The sequence below is a fragment of the Podarcis pityusensis genome (genome assembly GCF_964106645.2).
Source record: "Podarcis pityusensis genome assembly, chromosome: 15".
NCBI classification, from domain to species: Eukaryota; Metazoa; Chordata; class Lepidosauria; order Squamata; family Lacertidae; genus Podarcis; species Podarcis pityusensis.
The window spans coordinates 2,950,375-2,974,119 of NC_138040.1; the positions used below are offsets into that span (position 1 = coordinate 2,950,375).

Here is a 23,745-nt window from a genome sequence, read left to right on the forward strand (position 1 = left end):
TCATGGCTTTCAAAATTAACCTTTATATCATTGCATTTTGTATGTTTTCCACTTCTAATTACACTCATTACAAAACAGCTCAAAATTTAAATAAAAATAGAAAGACAGAAAATTTCTCATTACAAGTCTTCAGACAACCCTGCTAGTGATGTTAATGTCTTACAATAATCTTTCAAATATCATATAAATTTACTCCAGTCCTTTTGAAATATTTGATCATGCTGGTTTCGGATTTTTTTCTGTCAGCTTCGCCAGTTCTGCAAAGTCCATCATCTTCATCTGCCACTCTTCTCCAAAAACATATTTTTTAAGACCCCTCACTGAAGTAATTTGCAGAAATTGTTTCACCCCCTAAAATGACACCCTCTCATGTTAAAACGTAGAAGGGGGAGCTCCTCTTTACGGAGCTTCATGAAAGGAAAGAGTTGGCACTCTCTAGGAGATATAAGAGAAGGCAATCGCACAAATGTCCCTCATGCGGCGCTTCTGTGAGGGTCTCCTTCCTCTCTTGTCATTATGGAGCCAGCTAAGAGATACGCTGAGGGGACACATGGTGATGCTAGCACTTCGTCCTGAAGGGAAGAAGGACCACTGCCCGCTTCTGATGCTTCAACATCTAAACCTCTTTGAATAGGAGGACAAAATGGCGGAGGTTCAACCTTAACCAAGGTTGTTGCCTACTGAAGCTTTTTCATCCTGGCAAAAGCACGGAGGGTGTAGGTTAGCAGCTTCCTGTAGAGTTGGAAGGGACCTGTTATGTACTGAAGTTCTCACCCTGGGCCAGCAGGGGAATACTGTACATAGTTTTCACTCAGGTCCACATATGCAAATAAGGAATTGAAAGTGACGTTCAGTGTTTGGATAGTTACAGAAAGTTGTTACTGTTGCTTTGTAGTTGAGCTCTATATAAGCAGGTTGGCTGAACCCTTCAGCCCAGTTCTGTTCTGGCCTGTGAATAAACAAGAGCTGTTTGAAGAATCGCTGTGCCGTCTGATATGTTCACCCACAACTTAACAGGACCCACGAGGGCCATCTACTCCAACCCCCTGCAATGCAGGAATCTCAGCTAAAGCATCCATGACAAGATGGCCGCCCAACCTCTGCTTAAAATACGGTACTCCAAGGAAGGGGAGGCCACAACCTCCCGAGGGAGTCCGTTCCACTGTAGAACAGCTTTTGCTGTCAGAAAGTGCTTCCTAATTTTTAGCCAGAATCTGCTTTCTTGCAACTTGAATCCATCGGTTCAGGTCCTACCCTCTAGAGCAGGCCTTTCCCATGCCATGGAGTAATCCAAGAAATAAGATCACCCCCCACATGTATGAGATTAGGTGGGACCTTTTAAATTAGAGGGAGCGATGCAGCAGGTATTTCTTGCTGATTATTATTATGATTCTTAGGAAAAGAGATGACTTGCTAAAAACGTGAAATGAGATGGAAAATTGACCTAGAGGTGCTGTAATGGTGTGTGCGCTGCATGTGTTGGATTTCTGCCTGTCTTGCAGTCTCTCCTCTGTTCTTCCAAAAGCTCCAGGGACAGTGGCATCAGAATAAGCATAGCTAGGGTCAAAGTTCTTGGCTTCTAGAGTTAAGCCCCAGAGCACCTGAAGGAACCCAGCTGTTGGATCAAGTCAATCCGCCATCTAGTCTTGCATTCTGTTCTCACAGTGGACCCCCAGATGCCCCCAATGGGAAGCCCCACAAGCAGGACCCAAAGGTAAGAGGAACTGATACTCAGAGAAGCTTCTGGCAGTGGAGGGAGGACATAGCCATCGTGGCATGAATATGCCTAACGCTTGTCATAGAAATCAACAAATCAGCAGTTTCTACCCAAATGCGATTTTGGTTTTAAACGCAGTGTAAGGAGTCTCTATGGGAGTATATTATATTGCATTTAAAAATGGGGTATCAGAGTTTTTAGGGGGCTAACCAGATTGGGATAGCAGGCTTGTTGGTTTTTGAATGTCTTATGTAGATTTTTCAATTTCGTTGTTCTGTATGGGGCAATGACAATAAAGATTATCGTATCATAACAAGGTTTGGCTTCAGGATTAAGGGTTGATGTCCCGATCAACAAAAAAAGAGTGACGGTAACATGGGGTATCTTTTAAGTTCTTATTTATTTATTTCATAAAATTTGTCAACCGCTTGATTGCAGGTAAAACCTCAAAGCGCTTTACAAAAAGAAGAAAAAACAGCAAGATGTTTTTAGCAGGCCCCGGGGGGGGGGGGGAGTATGGTGAAGGTGCCTGCAATACATCATTAGGCAGGGAATTCAAAAGTGTTGATGCTGCTACACTAAAATATCAAATTCTTACTAATGAGGAATGGATATTATGTGGAACCTATAACAGTTCCAGTTCTACAGATCGAAGCAGTCATGAGGGAATATATGGAGTGAGCAATCTTGCAGGTAGACTGGGATAAGGGCGAGGGTGGCAGCTGTTTGGTTCATATCATGGGCGTAGTCAAGGAAGGGCAGGGCGTAGCTGACCCCCCCCTCCGATCAAGTAAATAAATAAAAATACTTAACTGACCAGTCACATCACATATAGCTTGGTTGCGCCCCCCAAAAATCCTGCCCCTCCCAACATAAATCCTGGCTACGCCCATGGTTCATATTCTGTATATTTGAGGAAGTAACTCGTTGTTTGTTGTGTGTCAACTACTGGATAAATATTTGCATTTTGGACAAATGTTCAGAGCACCTATGGAGCAGATGGGTAATGTGACTCTCCTGTTACGCATATTGGAAAACAGAGGGATGACGCTGGCGTATGTTTCGAAAGGTCATATTGTGGGATCCGTAACTACCTTGGACTCTTCTGGTCTCTGCGTGCTGTCCAGCACAAAATCCTAAATCTTAAGGCGCCTTCAGAAAGGTAAGATACCTTTGGAAATTTCTATTTTGCTTCCTTGAGGTGTGGCTTGGGGAGCCTGGAAGGGTGAGTGAAGCCTCGTACGTGGCCCAAGAAATGAATTCAGATACAACATCAGGAAAAGGAAACAGAACAACCTCCCCATTTGGAGCTTCAGTCCATTGGCAGAGGACACCTTAAATATAACATATTTTCCATCAACCATGGCTGCTCCTACTGCCAGTATCATGGTGCAAAGATGGCTTATGCCCAGTATCTGGTTCATGAGTGGGGCTACATTGTTACTGGTCTAATTGAATTTCCATGCTGGTTATTATTATCCTCTCAGGAATAGCAGCTATTATGTTTGGAGAACCGTTCAGGTTAACCATTATTGTGCTTAGTTTGTTCTAGCCCTCATGGGCCTGTGCTTTATCTGCGGAAAACATGCTTATAAAACCGTCCCATCTAATTAATATGGTTCATAGAATCATAGAATCATAGAGTTGGAAGAGACCACAAGGGCCATCGAGTCCAACCCCCTGCCAAGCAGGAAACACCATCAGAGCACTCCTGACATATGGTTGTCAAGCCTCTGCTTAAAGACCTCCAAAGGAGACTCCACCACACTCCTTGGCAGCAAATTCCACTGTCGAACAGCTCTTACTGTCAGGAAGTTCTTCCTAATGTTTAGGTGGAATCTTCTTTCTTGTAGTTTGGATCCATTGCTCCGTGTCCGCTTCTCTGGAGCAGCAGAAAACAACCTTTCTCCCTCCTCTATGTGACATCCTTTTATATATTGGAACATGGCTATCATATCACCCCTTAACCTCCTCTTCTCCAGGCTAAACATGCCCAGCTCCCTTAGCCGTTCCTCATAAGGCATCGTTTCCAGGCCTTTGACCATTTTGGTTGCCCTCCTCTGGACACGTTCCAGTTTGTCAGTGTCCTTCTTGAACTGTGGTGCCCAGAACTGGACACAGTACTCCAGGTGAGGTCTGACCAGAGCAGAATACAGTGGCACTATTACTTCCCTTGATCTAGATGCTATACTCCTATTGATGCAGCCCAGAATTGCATTGGCTTTTTTAGCTGCCGCGTCACACTGTTGGCTCATGTCAAGTTTGTGGTCAACCAAGACTCGTAGATCCTTTTCACATGTACTGCTCTCAAGCCAGGTGTCACCCATCTTGTATTTGTGCCTCTCATTTTTTTTGCCCAAGTGCAATACTTTACATTTCTCCCTGTTAAAATTCATCTTGTTTGTTTTTGCCCAGTTCTCTAATCTGTCAAGGTCGTTTTGAAGTGTGATCCTGTCCTCTGGGGTGTTAGCCACCCCTCCCAGTTTGGTGTCATCTGCAAATTTGATCAGGATGCCCTTGAGTCCATCATCCAAGTCGTTGATAAAGATGTTGAATAAGACCGGGCCCAAGACAGAACCCTGTGGCACCCCACTAGTCACCCCACTAGTCACTCTTCTGGTTCTTGCTTCATAAGTACAATTGCTCCTGCTGTAAGAACTACAACCCAGCTCCCTTCTGGTAAGGTTAGGGACAAAAGAGAACTTTCAGAGGCCCAAAGAGATTAGGGCATAACCACACCTCAGCTTGCTTTTAAGGGAAATTGGAGAATTAAACAACCTTATGGGGGGAAATGAAAATAGTACTGTGAAATAGTGGGAAACTATTTTTTGCTTGTCAGTCAGGGAGAAGAGTTTCAGAGCCTGCGCAGAATGCTTTCCCCTTGCGCTGGAGTCATCAAAGCCACAAACCCAGCCCCATATGTCTGTGATTAGGGAATGATCTTTTAAATCAGAGGGGGTGAACCAACAGATATTTTTCAGAATCATAGAAACATAGAATTGTAGAGTTGGAAGGGATCCCAAGGGTCATCTATTTCAACCCCCTGCAATGCAGGAATCTCAACTAAAGTATCCGTGACAGAGGGTCACCCAACCTCTGCTTTAAAACCTGAAAGGAAGGAGAGTCCACCACCTCTCATGGGAGTCTGTTCCACTGCCAAACAGCTCTTACTACCTAAAAGTTCTTCCCTATGTCTAGTCAGAATCTCTTTCTTGTAACTTGAATCCATTTGTTCGAGTCCTACTCTCTGGAGCAGCAGGGAACAAGCTTGCTCCACCTTCCATGTATCAACCCTTGAGATATTTGAAGATGGCTATCCTATCTCCATTCAGTCTCCTCTTTTCCAGGCTAAACATACCCAGCTCCTTCAATCATTCTTCACATAGCTTGGTTTCTAGACCCTTGATCTTGATTGCCTTCTTGCTGTTTGGTTTTTTTTTAAATAAAGTTTTTATTCACTAAAAGCTTGAAGTGAGTTTCAGATATAAAATTGGCCTAGAGGTGTTGCAATGGTGTCTGTGCGTGCAGGCTTGCATGCGTGTGCTGAATGTGTTGGATTTCTGCCTGCCATCCAGTCCCTGTTCTTTCTAAAGCTCCAGGTACGGTGCAATAAGAATGAGAATAGACACAGTTAGGGACAATGCTCTTTGGGGCCTCTCAGGTTCTAGGGTTGAGCCCTGGGGGACTTGAAAGAAGTTAGGAACATCAGAAGCGCCCGACGGCCAGTGGCTCATCTAGTCCAGCATCCTGGGGATGTCCATTCTCACAGGGGACAACCAGAGGCACCCAATGGGAAATGAAATATACTCAGAGTCGAGAGTGCATTTCATGCTCTTTATTCCGCTCATAGTGGTGAGGAGGAATGAAAATCCCCCCAAAGTATCTGCTTTATATACATTATTTACACAATGGGCTACACGTGATTGGCTAATTCTGGAATTCTCCTGTAGACCAATCAGGTTGTGGATTCACTTCCATCTGGAGCTGGATTGGGTGGCTCCTGCAGACCAACCATACTGCTGCATTGTTCTAGGACCACTCAGACTGCTGCATTCTGAATCCTATTGTTCCAGGACCAATCAGACTGCTGCATTTTGGATCCTATTCAACTCAGTACATAACAGGAAGCCTCAAATCAAGACCTGAGTATGACAGGAACCAATTCCTGGCAAGTGGTATTCAGAGAGGCCTTTCACACTAGTAACCTTATCTTCCATGTATTTGCCTAAACCTTGCTATAGAAATCAGTAAAGTTTGGCTTCAGGAGGAAGGATAATGAAATTTCCCTTCATCAACAATAAGAGTGAAAGAGACATGGAATAAGGGTTCATATTTGCTTCGTTCATATGCTGTATATTTGAGGAAGTGACTCATTGCTTCTTGTGTACCCACTCCGTATTTGCATTTTGGATGGTGTTCAGACTCTCCTAATACACGTCTCATAAAATAAAGCGACGAAGCTGGCTTATGTTTCAATTATTATCTTGCGCTTTGATTTGGGCCTCAGCCCAGTATACCTGAAGGAGGGTCTCCACCCTCATCGCTCAGCCTGGACACTGAGATAGTCTTCTGAGGGTCTTCTGCTGGTTCCCTCACTACGAGAAGTGAGGTTACAGGAAACCAGGCAGAGGGCCTTCTCAGTAGTGGCACCCGCCCTGTGGAACACCCTCCCTTCAGATGTCAAGGAGATAAATAACTACATAACTTTTAGAAGACATCTGTGGGCAGCCATGTATCAGGAAGTTTTTAATGTTTGATATTTTACTATGTTATATATATCCTGTAGATTAACTAACTCTTCTTGTGATGATCTATTCTCTTGCCAACATTTTCAATAGCGTGATGCATACCTTACCAATACTGGAGATAGATGATGGCAACTTGGACAATGTGGAGGCAAGGGAGAAGCAGGCAGTTGGGGGGAAAGGAGAGCTGCGGCCCATGGAAACCTCCTATGAGCCGGAACATCTGCCATCTCCTAAGATTGGGCTTAAGATTCCTCCTCTGAGGTAAGGAGTTTCCTTCAGGAGTCAACCCATCTATTACAGGGGTGGGGATCATCTGTGGCCCTCTGGAAGTCGGCGGACAACAACTTCCATCATGGGCATGTAGGCTGCTATCCATATTTGTTGATAAAGTGGTACCTCGGGTTAAGTACTTAATTCGTTCCGGAGGTCCATTCTTAACCTCAAACTGTTCTTAACCTGAAGCACCCCTTTTTTCTAATGGGGCCTCCTGCTGCCGCCACGCTGCTAAAGCATGATTTCTGTTCTCATCCTGAAGTAAAGTTCTTAACCTGAGGTACTATTTCTGGGTTAGCGGAGTCTGTAACCTGAAGCATATGTAACCCGAGGTACCACTGTACTCCCAAAGAGTTCTGAAAGGTAAATCCCGCAGAGCCATCTGGAAACGCACTGGATCAATCAGTCTCCAAGGGCGGGCCATACTAATAGATCTCCCACCTCTGCAGAGGGGGAAAGGTGCTGAAAGCCTAAATCTCCAGCCCTTCCTGGAGAAGCTTCCATGGATTGAACTTGGGACCTTCTGCTTGCAAGGATCTCTACCACTGAGGTATAGTCCTTCCTAGACTAGCTGGTTGGCATCCATCTGTCTCAGGAGACAATGGAAAAGTATGCCTTTGAGGGTGAGGTCAAACCTACAAGGGATTCTCATATGGCAGGCTTAATGTTGCCAGCCAGTCACATCTACAATATAAAATGCTATGATACCAACTTAACACCCATCGATTCCCTGAATAAAAAAATCCCAGGAACTATAGTTTGCCAAAGGTTCTGAGAGTTAGGAGACCTCTAATAGTGCTACAATTCCCAGAGAGCTTTAGCAGTCAGTTCCTCTCGTCCATGAGAACTCTGGAAATTGTAACTCTGTGAGGCGAACTGGAATCTCCTACTAACTCTACACACCCTTAACAAACAGTTCCCAGGATTCTTTGGGAGAAGCCATGACTGTTTAAACTGGTATGATGCTGCTTCAAATGCATGCTGCGGATTTGTTCATTCTGCTTTTCTTCCACAGTAAAGAGAAGACTTTTAACAAGGATCGCCTCTTTGGTGCTATTGTAAGGGGGAACCCTGAGGAGCTGGAAGGACTGGGGGACTATTTGCGAAGAAGTGGCAAATATCTTACCAACTCTGAGTACACAGGTGGGCATGAGCCTGAGAGCTGGGGCTATTAGTAGTAGTAGTATTAGTAGTACTTCTCATTGATGTGAGAATAGGCAGGAATTTCAGGCTTCACAGAAGTATTTGCAAGATAGAGGAGGGCCATCAGAGCGCAAGAGGACTGACAGTGGAGTTCGGAAGAGAAAAGAGTGAAAAAGTGATTTACTAATGGCATTATTTCTGAGGGTAAGTTGTGTGGTTTTTCACTAACTAGCTGCTTCACACCTGGCATTGTTTGGAAATTCTAAGGAATTAAAAGAACTTGTGGTTGAAAACAGGGCAGTTTTTGAAAGGCTCAGTCTGCCATATTGATTCAGTTGAGCAGGCAAAAACCTGTTTCCAGATCTCCCAAATCATCATGCAATATATGATTACAATACCTTAAGAGGTGTCCAAATACACAGTTCAGTTTTGAAAGGTTCAATCCATCATCTTGATTCAAAACAGATCCCAGTTGTATCCAGACTTAGACAAAAACCTGCTGCTTGGTCTCAGGGGCCAACATGCAAAAGTTGGTTAAAATCAGCACAGTTTTGAAATCCATATTCTACCATATTGATTCAAAATCGTCACCAGATTTTGGACCTTACATATTTTGTGGCCATTTATTTTGTAACTGCAAGTTTCCCTGTTTTACAACTGTTGCTTCAGACATACAATTTTTTAAAAAAACTTAACATCCCAATTAATGTGAAATTTGTTGAAAAATATTTGGTACTTACAAATTAGTGTTGTTCATGGGAATGAATGTACATCATCTGACTGCAGGATGTGTTGGGTTCAATCATTATGTGACCCATCTACACAGATTTCATGACCCAGTTGAACAGGCTGAGAAACGCTGTAGTATAGGATGTCGTAAGGACCCACAGCACAGCGGTACATTTACCTATTTTGTGTGCAGAAGACCCTAGGTTACCGTAAATTCCTGTGAATTTCCAGTGAAAAGGATCTGAGAGCAGGTGAGGGGCAAGGCTAGGAATTGCAGATAAGTTCAGTGCAGTTAACAAAGTGAACCAACTTAATTCACAAATCCAAATTTGCTCTTCCCTGAATGTTTGAAATGCGGGTGGGGTGGCTTATTTGGCCTCCTGGCATGAGACTTTCTTGATCTTTATGCACATATCTTGTGATTAAAATCTTTAGTCTCTGTGCGAAGGCAGCAGATAAATATTTTCATCTTGATTAGCTAGTGCTATTGGTCCAAATAATCTTAGAGCTGCTGGGTCTTTGTTAGGTTTCAAAATAGCTGCAACTCAATATTGTTTTCAAGACTGAGAGTTCCTCTTTCCCTCTAGACAACTTTTGAAAACAATCCTTAAGTTGGAGATGAGCTCTTTTGTGAAGGCTTTCTAAAATTCACCTGGTAGTCCATCTAAAGCTTTACAGCAAAACTCCCTCCTGAGTTACTTTCCTTGGATATTCTTAAAGCATTCTGTAGACTTGAATGGCCCTATACGCTGTCCTTGTTAGAAAAAAGAAATGCATTTCTCCAAATAAAGGATGGAACTCCCTTCTCTTCCAGATGGAGAAACGGGCAAGACCTGCTTGATGAAGGCCTTGCTGAATTTAAAAAATGGGGCAAACCCCACCATCCCTTTGCTGCTGAAGATAGACAAGGAGACCAAGAACCCAAGGCCTCTGATCAACGTAGCTTGTAAGGATAGCTTCTATAAAGGTAAGGACCTTGGGGTGGGGAGACAGCATTAAAAAAAGAACTCCTCCACTCAGGCGTAGGAGAACATGCTTGTTTTCTACGTTTGACTTCTTTAATGATTTTCTTTCATGCCATTTTTGTTCTGCTAGGCCACACAGCACTCCACATTGCCATTGAGGAGAGGAATCTAGATCTGATCAAGCTCCTGGTGGAGAACGGCGCTGACGTCCATGCCAAGGCCTGTGGAAAGTTCTTCCACCAGCAGGAGAAAGGGGCCTGCTTCTACTTTGGTAGGTTGATACTGTGTGCCTAAAGTCCACTGTCACAGATTCTTGAAGTGGGTGCTCAGTTTTTGTAACTTGTGCCAAAAGCAGCCATTCCTCTCCCAGCTTTGCTTCCGTTTATCTCCTTCCTCCTCCAGGTGAGCTTCCCCTCTCCTTAGCTGCTTGCACCAACCAGCCAGAAGTGATCAGGTATCTCTTGGATAACCCTCATCAGAAGGCCAACCTAGCAGAGCGGGATTCCCTTGGCAACACAGTCCTCCATGCCTTGGTGATGGCGGCCGATGATGCGGATGAGAAGAACAGGGAGCTGGTGATCGGGATGTACAACAAGATCCTGATGCACAGTGCTACGCTCAACCTGAGCCAGAAACTGGAGGAATTAATCAACAGGGAAGGCTTGAATCCTTTGACTCTGGCCGTCAAGACTGGAAAGATAGAGGTAAGTCAGTTGGGAGCTTATCATAAATTGTATTTCTGAGCTTAGGAACCTGTGACCTTCCAAGATGTTGTTGGATTCCAGCTCCCATCATTCTCCTGGCTGCTCTCACTGCTCATTCTCATTGGCTACTTGGAGACGGAAGTCCAACAATATCTGGAAGGCGGCATCTTCATGTCATGCTAGCAGAGATTCAGGCCACACAAGATCGGTCAGTGTTGTCAACTCCAGGTAGGAGGCTGAGATTGAGAGGACAATTTGCAGAAGACAACTTAAGAAGATTTGTACCGGGGATACATGATTTCGCCATTACAAGTCCGCCATTACAGTGCACAAGCTCAGATATCATGTCCTAGGGATGGCGAGACTCAGGCCCGAGAGCCAGTTTCAACCCTCCAGGCTTCTCTATCCAGCCTTTGGGACTATTTTTAGACTTCACACCCTCCAAGCTACAGCTGTTTGTGGCACAGGTGTAGTGGTTCAGGGTCATGGGGGATTGAAGTCCTGTTATTATTTCTGCAGCAGGGTCTCTTTCTCCAGTGTCCAAAAGGGGAGCTTTTTAGCCACTGAGGAGAAATCTTCCCACCCTTTGTGCTGATTGGAGCCGATCAGAGTGGAAGGAGGTAAGTCAGCCACACAGGATGGGCTCCTAAGGTCACTCTGGAGAAGACATGCCAGCAGAACACTGAGGAGTTGTTGGTCTGTACATTCCAGAGCTAAGCATTTAGAAACACCAAAAACACTGAAAAGGCCAGTTCTCATCTTGCCACCCTGCAGACCTCTTGTAGAAGGAGCACAGAAAGAAGGGCCTCATATGATGTTTAAGTAGAAATAAGCATAAATGTTGGAAGAGAAAACCCAAAGAAAATCCCACGCCCTATTTTGTCTTTCCTAGATCTTCAAAAACATTATTCACCGCGAAATCAAAGACCCGCAGTACCGTCACCTTTCGCGGAAGTTCACTGAATGGACCTACGGGCCTGTCCACATCTCTCTCTACGACCTGACCTCCATTGACAGCTATGAGGAGAACTCTGTGTTGGACATTCTTGCCTACAGCAGCGATACTCCGGTGAGATGATCAATGAAGGCGACTTGTCTGCTTTAAAATAATCCCTAAGGGAGATCCTTCAGTTCTCTCTGCAGCTAGGCTTCTCTCTTCAGGAGATTTTCTTGGTGCCATCTTTGTTTTATTTCCAGTACTGAGCAACACCCCCTTAAAAGAAGTTTGCACAGGCGATTAGATACTTGTTTTCTTCTTTGAAGAAGTCTCCATGAGAATATATTTATTGTGGTCTTCCCAAAGGCACTGGTTCGCCACTGTGTGACGCTAGATGGGCCATTGGCCTAATCCAGAAGGGCTACTATTGTCTTGGAGAGTCTAGATTTGGTGCCTTTGTGGATACTTATTTTGGGAAAACAAAATAGGTGACCTTGATCGATAAAAAGCTGTAATATAAAATCTTGGATTGCTGTACTTTATCTCTGTTTTTATGACATTTGTTTTGGCATTTTAATACTGATTTGTTCTATTGTACATGTCTTAGAAAATTTGAAACAATTGAGCAGTTTAATATCCTGAAACAAATATATACACACCAGTAAAGGCCATAGGCTGAATAAGCTGTGGTTTCGTGCAACTTGGAGCAGGGCAGGGGTACCCTGTTTCTCTCTGTTTTGATGGCACTGTTATGACATTCTTATGCTGATTTGCACTGTTGTACATGGCTTAGAACATTTTAGATGAATAAGCAGTTTAATACCTTTAAGTAAAGAAACACACACCAGTATAGGCCTCTTCGTTGTGCAAAACCACAGTTTATTCAGCCAACCAGTTTGCAGGTTGAAGAAGCTGTGGTTTCGTGCAACTTGGAGCAGGGCTAGGGTACCCTGTGGCCCTCCAGATGTTTTGGGGCTCCAACTGCCAGCAGCCTCAGCACGGCTAATAACTAGGGATGATGGGGGCTGAATCAACGAATTATTTTCTTTCTTTCTTTCTCCGACATACAGAAGCGGTACGAGATGGTGGTCCTGGAACCTATAAACAAGCTTCTTCAAAGCAAATGGGACTCCTTTGCTGCCACGAGATTTTACATCAGTTTTTTCTCCTATGTGCTGTTCATGTCCGTGTTCTCAGCTGTTGCTTATCACCGGCCTCTGGAGGGGAAGGTAACAGCAGCTTTGGGGCTTGGGGGATACAGAGAGGGAGGCAGAGAGAGGAGGAGGGTGGCTCTCTAGGGCAGAAGTGTGGAAGCTCCCTGTTTGTTCTACAAGGCCCTTTTGGGCCAAGCCGCACCCACCTGCCCATACATGATGTAGGGCAAGGGTGGCAGAGAGATTCAATTCAGTTTGCACTGAAAGGCAAACTTACTTAATTTCTACTTTCTGAACTGAAATGCAGTCATTCTTTGAAATCCACACTTCTCCAAATCTTTCACTGCAGTTCTGCAGCCAAGCAACATGTACAAAAGATGCATGTGTGCATAGATATGGATATATTGGGGGAAGATAGCGTACAAAAGTACATTATGTTAGGGAAATCCACACCGTGATCATCTCCCGCCCAGAAACCTATGTCCCCACTGTGGAAGGATGTGTAGATCCAGAATCGGCCTCCACAGTCACTTACGGACTCATTGTTAAAACCGTGTTTATGTAAGACAATCTTGCTTGGCTACGACTGATCGCCAAAGAAAGAAGAAGATGTTAGGGACGGTTGGTGTGCCAAATTTGCATTTAAAGGCAAACCTACCTAATTTCCACTTTTTGGAACAATCCATAGACTGAAACATGACCATTCACATTCACTGAATTTTGCAATGCAATTCTCCATCCAAACAGCATGTACAAAAAAGAGAATGAAATGCATGTACTTAGAGCAATGTGTGCATAGTTTTTTTGTGAAAATGTTTTAAAAATGAGAATCCATTTTCATGGTTTTTCTTTTATTTTATTGCAAACTGCTGCAGAGAACCAAAATGAAGATTGGAGAAAAGGAGAGAAGCCAGTACTGACAGATCCATACATCCATAGTTGTTAGGGAGTTTAATTTGTGCCTAGGTCAAAAAGAGGGTACCATCAACTAGTTGATTGGCACTGACAACACCCTCTTCAGACTTCTGTGCAGGTTTTTGCAAACCCTGACAAACAGTTGATTGTCTCTGCTTTTATCTTAATGAATTACTTAAGTCTCTCTCCCCAGCCTATCTTTTTTCCTTTAATCTTCCCAGCCTCCTTTTCCAGTGACATTCACTGCTGGAGACGTATTGAGGCTCATTGGCCAGATCATTGTCTTAACTGGAGGCGTGTATCTCCTCATTGATCAGGTATGACATACTCTTATAGCTCTTCCTGCTGCTGTTTCAGAAAGCCAGAAGAAAATAGGACTGGCTGCAGAATTATAGAGCATCAAATCTTTCCTTTTAAAAGAATTAACAAAGTACCTAGTCCTTAAGGTTCCACACACTACCCTGGTTTGCACATAACCATGATTTGTTTATCCTAACTATGGTTAGTTTGGACGTACAAGCCTACAACATCAGACTCACTGTGTTTTTTTCTGTCAACCCACCATGATGTGAAGCCTTGAAAAAAATAGGTGATATCCTAACTAATCCAAGAGATATCCTAACCCAAGGATACGATAAAGTAAAAATGAATATTTCACAGAGAATTAGAGGCACGGGGGAAGAACACTGAGTCTGCGTGCAGCATTCAGGAACACTGACATCACAAGCTGCTAAAGTTTCAAGAGACCATTGTGCATGTTCTGTCATGCACAACTTCAAGGGAAACACAAATTAAACCACTGAGATAGAAGATCTGGAGCACTCCAGATGATTTGCCTGTGTATATACCTGACTGGAAGGCAACACATGGGTGTCTGCAATGATCGTTGCAATGCATCGCTAATTAATATTGTATAATTTTAGAAGGTTGTGCAGACTTAGTTTGGACTTATCATGAAGGGATCTTGCGCTTCTGAATTTGCCACTGCACTATTTCTGCTGTACTGACAAGAGTGTTCCTGTCCATTTGCTTATTAGGCTTTTTACCTGTGGAGAAGACGCCGGTCACTGACAACTCTGCTTCAGGATGGCTACATCGAGATTTTTCTGTATGTTGGGGGGGTGGCGGTAGGGAAGAGGGTTTTTTTTTTTTTAAAAAAAGTTGTTTTAAAACTGTTTTTACTGATAGTTTTATTGTTTCATGCTTTTTGTAAAGAGCTTTGAGCCCGGCTTCCGCTGGGGAGGGCGGGATATAAATAAAAATTTATAAATTATTATTATTATTATTATTATTATTATTATTATTATTATTATTATCATACATTCAAGCAGCACAAAACTTTTATGAAATAATATTTTTTTGTGGAATTACTGGAGCCAAGGTCTCTCATCGGGACACTTATACAGTACAGTGGTACCTCAGGTTACAGATGCTTCAGGTTACATACGCTTCAGGTTACAGACTCCGCTAACCCAGAAATAGTGCTTTCAGGTTAAGAACTTTGCTTCAGGATGAGAACAGAAATCGTGCTCTGGCGGCGCAGCGGCAGCGGGAGGCCCCATTAGCTAAAGTGGTGCTTCAGGTTAAGAACAGTTTCAGGTTAAGAACGAATTAAGTACTTAACCCAAGGTACCACTGTAGTTATGGTTTGTTCCTGCTTCACCGGTCATGGTTTATCCCCTAGGACAAATCAGAAGCCCCGCTTTGAATGTAATGCGATAGCCAAACCATGGCTTAGCTCTGGGTACTGTGGCGGTAGCAGGACCAAGGGAGGAGTGAAGAGGCTGCCTTTTCTTCACTGAATACCCACCCTGTAGCTCATTCATGCTTAGCTGTGGCATGTGGCTTAGCTTTTGTGTGCTAGGCAGGCCAAGCAGACTCCTCTATGCCTGAAAGGCACCTTCGCTAAGCGGAACCATCTCTCCCCCCCCCCCCCCATTTTCTCACAGGCTGTTGCAGTCAGTGACCCTGCTGGTTTCGGCAGTGATGTACCTTGCAGGCCTGGAAGATTACCTGTCTTGGATGGTCTTCTCCCTCCTGCTCGGCTGGACAAACCTGCTGTATTACATGCGAGGCTTTCAGCAGACCGGGATCTACGTTGTCATGATACACAAGGTTGGTATAACTGCATATTCTAAAGGTCTAACAGCCTGTATTCCCATGCTTTGCTGCATGTTCTGTGATCTTAAATCTCTGCTGGCGCCCTCTCACCAAAGAGTACTCCAAATCCTGGATCTAGGCATTCAGGGAATTGCCTCTTTATTTTCCCTTTTAGCCAAATACCAAAATATTAAAACCTGCACACTGTATATAACAGACCTGGCACACCTTTCTCTTGGAACTTAAGCACCTGGTGTTTTCAGTGTTCTTAAATACTCATGCATACAGCATACAGAACTTCCTCAGTGTTCTTCCTGAGTACCTTCTTCAGAGTGACCCTAGGTGCCCATCCTCCGTGGCTGACTCACTTCTGCTTACGCCGATTGGCTCCAAAAAGGGTGTGAGGATTCCCTTTTCTGCTGATTGGGTGACTCCAGGATGCTGGAAGGAGAGACCCTGCTGCAGAAATAGTAAAAAGTCATTGACGCCCTGCGATCCTGGACCATGACGCCTCTGCAGTTTAACCTGCCTCATAGGCTTGCTGTGTGAGGTTAAGCCTGTTGTTTATATGAAGCTGATTAATCCCACACTTCAAGTTAAACACAAATTAATTCACTGAGAAGGAAGATATTGGAGCACTCCAACAATTTGCCCATGTGATTTGCGCAGAAAAGTCGATTTAACTGAACGGCAACACATGGAGATCAGTACTGCTTATTGCAACACATCCCTAATTATTGTTATATATTTCTAATATTATTATACAAACTTAAAGTTGTATAATATTAGAAGGGTGTGTGGCTGTGAGGGCACATGTCTGTGGATACCATGAAGGGACTCTGCATTTCTGAATTCGCAACTGCACTACTGTTAAACTGCAAGACAATGTGATTGGCTTGTGGTCAACCACTTGAAAGTCACCCTTGGGCAAAAATCTGAACCCGAGTCTCTGCCCAGTCCTCCATCATGCTGGGGTTCCCCAGTTCACTTCTATCCTGCTCTGCATTCCAGGCTATCCTGCGGAACCTCATGCATTTCCTCATGGTCTATGTGATCTTCCTCTTCAGCTTTTCAACAGGTGAGTCTCTACCTGTCCTAACAGGGAAGGGCCAGAACTGGCAGCAGAAACCAGAATCCTACCCACTTCCTCCTTTAGCAGCACCGTTGACTGTTTTTTTTTGCATCCAATATATGAAGACAAGGGAAAATGACACATAGTAATAATCATGCCTAGTAATCATGCCGCCTGATCTCAGTTGCAGGGCTGGCCCTGCTATTAGGCAGAGTAAGGGGATTCATTGATATTCGTGCATTCCCCTCTCCCCTGCAAAGGCCAGGGTTAAGAGGTGTGTCTTCAGCATATCGCAGAAACTATATACAGTGGTACCTCGGGTTACAGACACTTCAGGTTACAGACACTTCAGGTTACAGACTCCGCTAACCCAGAAATAGTACCTCGAGTTAAGAACTTTACTTCAGGATGAGAACAGAAATCGCACAGCGGCAGCGGGACGCCCCATTAGCTGAAGTGGTGCTTCAGGTTAAGAACAGTTTCAGGTTAAGAATGGACCTCCAGAACGAATGAAGTTCTTAACCCGAGGTACCAATGTAATGGAAGTGCCCGATGCACATCTATGGGGAGAGACTTCCACAACTCAGGAGCTACCACAGAGAAAGTCCTTTCTTGGGTCACCGACCCCCAAACTTCAGAGGGTCACAGAACTTCCAAGGAGCCCCCTCTGCTGATTTTAATGCACAGGAGGGTCTGTAGGGAAGTAGGTGGGTTCCCCCCCAAAAAAAACCCCTGTGTCATTTATCACTTGAAACACTTGTGTGAGCGCCTCAAATTGGACCTGGAAACCAACTGGCAACCCAAGATGAGTTATGGATGGCACAGTCCATGACTAGTAGGTCCTGAGTTGTGACATCTTTCGGGACAGGATTCTCATGCAAATAGAGAGGTTTACAAGGAGATTCTTCAAGGACCCCCTGATTTAAATATTCTCATTTCCCATTTCAGCCCTTGTCATACTTACTGGGGAGGCTCCCCAGCCAGTCCAGAATGGGTCTTCCCTCATCAACAGTGATGGCAAAGACCAAGTCAAGTATGTTGGGCTGCTACAGACGTCCCTGGAGCTGTTCAAGTTCACCATTGGGATGGGGGAGTTGGAGTTCCAACAGAACATGAGGTTCAGGTACTTTGTGATGTTCCTCCTGCTCTTCTATGTCATCATGACTTACATCCTCCTTCTGAACATGCTGATTGCCCTGATGAGCGAGACGGTCACCGAGGTCTCTGAAGATGGTCAAAAGATCTGGAAGCTGCAGGCAAGTCCAAAACCACTTCTGGGTGGGGTTTAATTTGAGCCAAGGCTGGCTGTTTCTGTGTGCATTCTTCAGCATCCAAACTGGCTGTTTCTGTGTGCATTCTTCAGCATGTCTCTGTCATTGACTGTTGGCTTTGTCTTTGGTGTTGACAAGCATAATGGGCCTTGCTCATTGCTTTGGGGAAATGAAGCTATTGGGCGCAGCATACAACAGCTGAAAATAAATAAGTACACTGGCTCCTCACTCTCCAACACTGTGACAGCTGCCTGTTAGCTCAGCCCTGACCAAGGATTCACGCATAAGGAGAACCCTGATGGAACAGGGCCAGATTAACCAGAACACTAAAGGCCCCTCCAGACTGGCTGTTTCTGAGTGTTCTGCAACATGTCTCTTTGTCATAGACTCTTGGCTTTATTCATTGGTGTTGACAAGCTTAGTTGCCATTGTTCACTGGCCAGGGAACATAAAGCTATACGTTTGTGGCATACAGATCCTGTAAATAAATAAGTACACGAATTCCTGCCTCCTCACTCCCCAACCCTTGATCCCACCATGATAGCTGCCTATTTGCTTAACCCTGACAAAGGATTCACACATAGGGAGAACCCTGATGGAACAAGCCCATGTGGTTCAGCACCCTGTTCCATAGTAGCCCCCTGGGTGCCTATGGCAAGTCTACAAGTGGGACAGCATTTCAGAGCACCTGCCTTGCATGCAGAAGGTCCCAGGTTCAATCCCTCCAATTTTCAGGAAAGGGCTGAGAATGTCCCTCGCCTGAAACCCCCAAGAGCCACTTCCAGTCAGGTCAACTATACAGAGCTAGATGGAGGAGTAGTCTGACTTCATATAAGACAGCTTCCTCTGCTCCTATTCAAATCACCCCTAAATCTGAAAATGTGACTATTCCTCCTGAATTGTACCCACAGCGAGCAACTGCTATTATGGAGTTGGAGAAGAGCTGGGTTTGGCATTGGCAGAAACCCAAGCGATCTGGTTGCCAGCTGTCTATCGGCTCCAAAGATGAGAAAGATAAGAGATATTTTTTCCGGTGAGTTTGACCGTGCCCTGCACTGTTGCAGGTCCACAGAGCAACAAGGGCTGCACAGATAAGCAAATATATATTGACTGTGTCTTTCCCCCAAGTGAGCGACGGGATTCAGGTGGTTCACCATTTATTTGTATGTTTTGCAGAGTAGAAGAGCTAGATTGGGCTAACTGGAAGAAAGAGGTGGGAGCTCTCAAGGAGGAGCCTGCAGACTCAGACCACAACGAGACAGTGTCAAAAGGCAAGTGAAGAGCAACACCCTACTCCAGATGTGGGGAACCTGTGACCCTCCCATCACCCCCATCCAGTACGTCCAGTGTTGGGGGATGATGGGAGTTGTAGTCCAACAACATCTGGACGGCTACAGGTTCACCAAACCTGTCCTAAACAAGTCTAGGTGAACCTGCAGCCTTCCAGATGTGCAGTTACAACCCTCAGCGGGCAGCATGGCCCAATGCTGAGGGATGATGGGAGTTGAAATCCAGCCACAACTGGAGGAAACCACAGGCAATCCACTCCTCTGTTACTCAAAAGCCTTGCTTACCTTCTTGCCTTCACAGTCATTAATACACTATCAGGCAAGGCTATGTGGCAACTGAGACCTTTGGACAGCACCGCAGTCTGCTTGTGGCTCTCTTTATTTTGGGCTGGCCAGCAGGTGATGTTGCTTTATCAGAATCAGGAAACCAGTCGCAGGAGAAAGTCTCATGCCTGCCCATCTCTGCAGCTGAGTGACTTCTCCTGGCAAAAGAGTATTTTTATTTTATTTATTTTTAAAGATAATATTCATGATGTCACAACTGCTCTCTCTATACAGTGGTACCTTGGGTTAAGTACTTAATTTGTTCCGGAGGTCTGTTCTTAACCTGAAACCGTTCTTAACCTGAAGCACCACTTTAGCTAATGGGGCCTCCTGCTGCTGCCGGGCCGCCATTACGCAATTTCTGTTCTCATCCTGAAGCAAAGTTCTTAACCCAAGGTACTATTTCTGGGTTAGCGGAGTCTGTAACCTGAAGCGTCTGTAACCTGAGGTACCACTGTACTTCCTAGATTTTCAGAAGTGCTACAGGTTTTCAGGAAAGAGTCTTAGTTCTTTATGGAGGAGCCAGGATTTTTGTTATTTAAAAAACTTTTTTTTTATGTTGGAGATGCAGATTAAACAAAGCAGATTACATACATATCTTCTTGGATTGTTCTCAAATAGAAATGTTCTGAAAATCTGTTCAGGCTAATATCTCTGATATGTTAGGATACCATATACTGTACCCTTGGATCCTAAAATATCTCTGCTTGGTTATCTAAAAGACGTTATTTCGGAAAATGATCATGAAATAATGTTCAACCTCATAACTGCTGCTAAGATGTGGGGCATATATCCCACTATATCTGAATGTTATGAAAATTTAGTCCATGGTAACTATGATTAAGCTAACTTATTATATAAACCAGCCTAACTTTGTTTGGGGGGAAATAAATTTTTTTGAATTGTTTTGGAACAAGAAGTTCAGTGATTATATGCAACCTCATGCTGCTTTCAACCTGCTATAATAGTATATCTTTATGCTCTTTATCTTTGGTTCATTTTGTTTAATTAAAAAACAAAACATTTTTATTATAAGAAGAGGAAGACTGCCATACAATAAGGAAGGGGGAATGGATTTTGGGGGAGCTTTATATCATTCCAGACAAAAATATGCATAGAGTTTTGCACCACAAGCATCAGTGGACAGGAGGTGACAGGCAGAAAGATATCAGGAGATACCAGGGATCAAACCTGGGACCTTCTGAATACAAAGGCCCAGCTACGGCCCCTCCTAACTTATTTGCCTGGGCACAACTGCTGACCTCCTTGCCTGTTCTTGCTTCACAGCCTTGATAGATGCTTCCCCATTCTGTCCCATTCCAGGGAAGCGCCTGCTGAACCGAGTGTCTCAAGGGGTGAGGGCACGATTCACGACGCCGGAGGTGGCGGAGGAACAGATGCCGCTGCAAGACGGAAGCCACTGAGGGAGAGAACACCAGGAGGGCATGATGGATTGCTCAGACCACGTGAACACTCACCTCCAGCTATGCTCCTTCAATGGCTTGAGAGCAATCTGACCACGGCAACAACAAAACAAATCACTATTAAGGACCACGCAGCAGGCCTTTTACAGGCCGGGTGTTTTTTATTTATTTATACATTTTTATTAGTTTTTTAACATCTCATTTCCAACAATCATTTAACATAAATTATTATCTTATACAATATTTTAGACTTTCAGCAGCAACTCTGAAGATTTTCCGTTCTTTATCACTTATTCTGCATTTCTTAATCTCTCTATTACTTTTAATTATCTTTAACTAATAATCCTCTTCATAATCTTCCTTGCAATATTTCACATAATCCTCCTTACAGAACTTCTTACTAGTGTAACCTGTTTATTACAATTGCTTTTTAAATAGTTCAAATATTTACTCCAGTCTTCTAAGAATCTCTGGTCCTGCAGGTTTCGAATCCTTCCTGTTAATTTGTCTAATTCTGCATAGTCCATTAATTTCATTTGCCACTCTTCTTTCGTCGGTAATTCTTCTTGTTTCCATTTCTGTGCCAGTAATATTCTTGCTGCCGTTATTGCATATAAAAACAATTTACAATCCTGTCTGTTAATGTCCTCCCCTACAATGCCCAGTAAAAATGCTTCTGGTTTTTTAATAAATGTAGGCTGGGTGTTAACAGTCTTGCTTTAGAGGAAGGTTAGTTCAAAGAGTTTCCTATCAAAGAGTTCCAGCCTAAGACCATCAGAAGGGCCTGGCTGCCGTTATACCTGGGTGTGATGCCCTGGGACCCAGGTGGATGTCAGTAACACTCACTAATTCAGACAACTTCATGTAGCAGGTTGCAGAATAGCAACATTTTGCATGAAACAGGAAAAAAATAATGAATTTATAAACTTTGCTCAAAACTACCTGTTGCTGTAGTAATTAGGAGCAGGCTGTTCTGACCAATGAGATTAGTTTTAGGGGTCCACAGGCTGTTCAGGCATTCTGTTATCCAATCATATTGCTGAAAGGGATTGTTCACGAGCTAGAGAGTGGTTGAATTTTGCATTCTAGGTCCAGAATTTGGAGAACTCCTCTGGGTCTTTATGCTTACTGCAGCCTGCAATAAAATCTGAACTCTTCCCACGATGCTGTTGTCTTTATTTGGCTAAAAAGCACACCTAAGTGAAGGGCTGCCCCCTCTCCCCCCAACCAATTTGTGAAGACTGACTGCATAAAAATGATGGATGTGATGACCAGGGAAGGGCTTACTTGCATTTCCATCAGGGCCAGGGCTGGGTGGAATAAAGGATTAATTTTGTCCATCACCCCCTCTCTTTGGGCTGCTGCCAAAATTGGCAGGGTCTTGCAGGGCTTTGCCCCAAGGTGGTTTGTTGCCAGGGGAACCCACGTAAGACCTGCTCACTTCATTAAGATGAACCAGGAGGCTTTCTTCAGCATCCTTCCAACCCTGAGCCGAAATTCCTCAGGATGTGAGTAAAGGCAGTCTCTGCAGAACTAACCTGCAGAACTCCCTGCCTTTGGAAAGTACACCTTGCCCATATGGAGTGCTAGAAGTTTGGAAGCCAAGCTGCTGCTCCATTTGTAGCTTAAACCAACCAGCAGTGATGGGGTGATGTTAACCCCACCCCCTCCAACAACTTTCTTGCTAAACATGTCCTGAAAGGGTAGCCTGGCTGAGTGCCTTAGTTTTTTCAGACAGAGAACCACCTATAGTTGGAGCAGCAACACAGCCATTAAACTCTCTGGGCGGCTTCCAACATTTATAAAAAAATAAAAGACATAATAAAACATTTAAAAAGAGTGATCTGTTAATGAAGTTGCATTTTCTGCTTGTTTGAACTGGAGGTAGGCTGTCTGAATTGTGCATTGCTTTGTAACGATTTGTTGGGTCTCTGGACCGTAATAAAGATTGTTATTGTTGCTGTTGCATTTTCAGCACCAAGGTGAGCTTATTGGTCCCTACTGCAGAGAGAGAGAGAGAGAGAGAGAGAGAGAGAGAGAGAGAGAGAGAGAGAGACCCCTACTTGAGGGTGCTGTGGTACCTATGGGCCCTGCATTGGGGACCCCAGGTCTAAGCTCCTTTTAAACCACCTGAGTTGGTAGCTGATGGTGTAAGACATTTGGGTGCCCTTGAGCCAGTTGCTACCTTCCCAGCCTAGCCTACCCCACAGGGTTGCTGTGAAGATGAAGCAGAAAGGGAGGGAGGATACATGTGTGTTCTACCATGAGGTCTGTGAAGGATAAGTGCGATAGAAATGTAATGAACAAATAAAAATAATGCTGTAGCAAATGCCATCGTTTAAGAATGTGCTACGTTAAGAAATTCCTCCTTTGGTCTCTCCTGAATCTTTCAGCATTTGGCTTCATGAGATGTGACCCTGTTGTGGGTTCTCATATTCTGGCACAGGGAAAGCAGCTTCTTATCTATTTTAAAAATGTGCCCAAATTAATATTGGTCTGCCTAGTAGCCCAGTGTTGCCCGCACTGACTGGCAGTGGCTTTCCAGGATCCTAGAAAGAGAAAGGTCATTCCCGGAACTCGCTCAAGATCCTTCTAAGCAAAGATAACCGGGATTTGAACCTGGGGCCATCTGCAGGGAAAGCTTCCATCAGCCAACTTGGTCTGTAGTCAGGGATGAGGCGAGTTGTAGCCCAGCAACATCCGGTGAACCAAAGATCGGCGGGGGGCTTGCTCTGGGTGGGGTGTGAGCAAGTGTGGCAGCCCCTAGATAAAATCTGTCCTTCGGGTGGTGCTGTTTTTGGCCTGGAAAGTGTCAGAGCACCCAAAGAAAACTATGGCAGGTGAGCCAGAGTCTGGGGCCTGTTCTATCTACAACCACCTTTCCCCTCTCTGAACAAAGCAGCAAACGTAGCCCAGAAGATGTTGCTTGTCAAAATGCCGGAAGACAAAAGACGTGCGGCCCCCACACAGGTGCAGAACT

The 23,745-nt window shown here is 44.4% G+C and overlaps 1 protein-coding gene across 3 annotated transcripts; it reads left to right on the forward strand.

Moving 5' to 3' along the window:
- Positions 1 to 1,445: 1,445 nt before the first annotated feature.
- LOC308463977 (transient receptor potential cation channel subfamily V member 2-like) lies at positions 1,446 to 21,929 on the forward strand. 3 transcript variants are annotated; one of them, XM_080982940.1, is made up of 17 exons: positions 1,446 to 1,714; positions 2,701 to 2,879; positions 6,556 to 6,726; positions 7,754 to 7,881; positions 9,425 to 9,577; positions 9,706 to 9,846; positions 9,978 to 10,279; positions 11,172 to 11,348; positions 12,287 to 12,445; positions 13,507 to 13,602; positions 14,323 to 14,393; positions 15,235 to 15,400; positions 16,397 to 16,463; positions 17,406 to 17,717; positions 18,644 to 18,761; positions 18,905 to 18,999; positions 20,665 to 21,929. In XM_080982940.1, exons 3-17 carry the CDS (start codon positions 6,560 to 6,562, stop codon positions 20,763 to 20,765), a joined length of 2,253 nt encoding a protein of 750 aa, XP_080839066.1. In that variant the 5' UTR covers positions 1,446 to 1,714; positions 2,701 to 2,879; positions 6,556 to 6,559; the 3' UTR covers positions 20,766 to 21,929. The 3 variants fall into 3 exon arrangements, 2 of the variants coding, with proteins under 2 accessions (XP_080839066.1, XP_080839065.1); XM_080982939.1 differs by lacking the exons at positions 1,446 to 1,714; positions 2,701 to 2,879 and having other exon boundaries at positions 5,803 to 6,726; XR_013979836.1 differs by lacking the exons at positions 1,446 to 1,714; positions 2,701 to 2,879 and having other exon boundaries at positions 5,806 to 6,726; positions 18,910 to 18,999.
- The last annotated feature ends 1,816 nt before the right edge of the window (positions 21,930 to 23,745 follow it).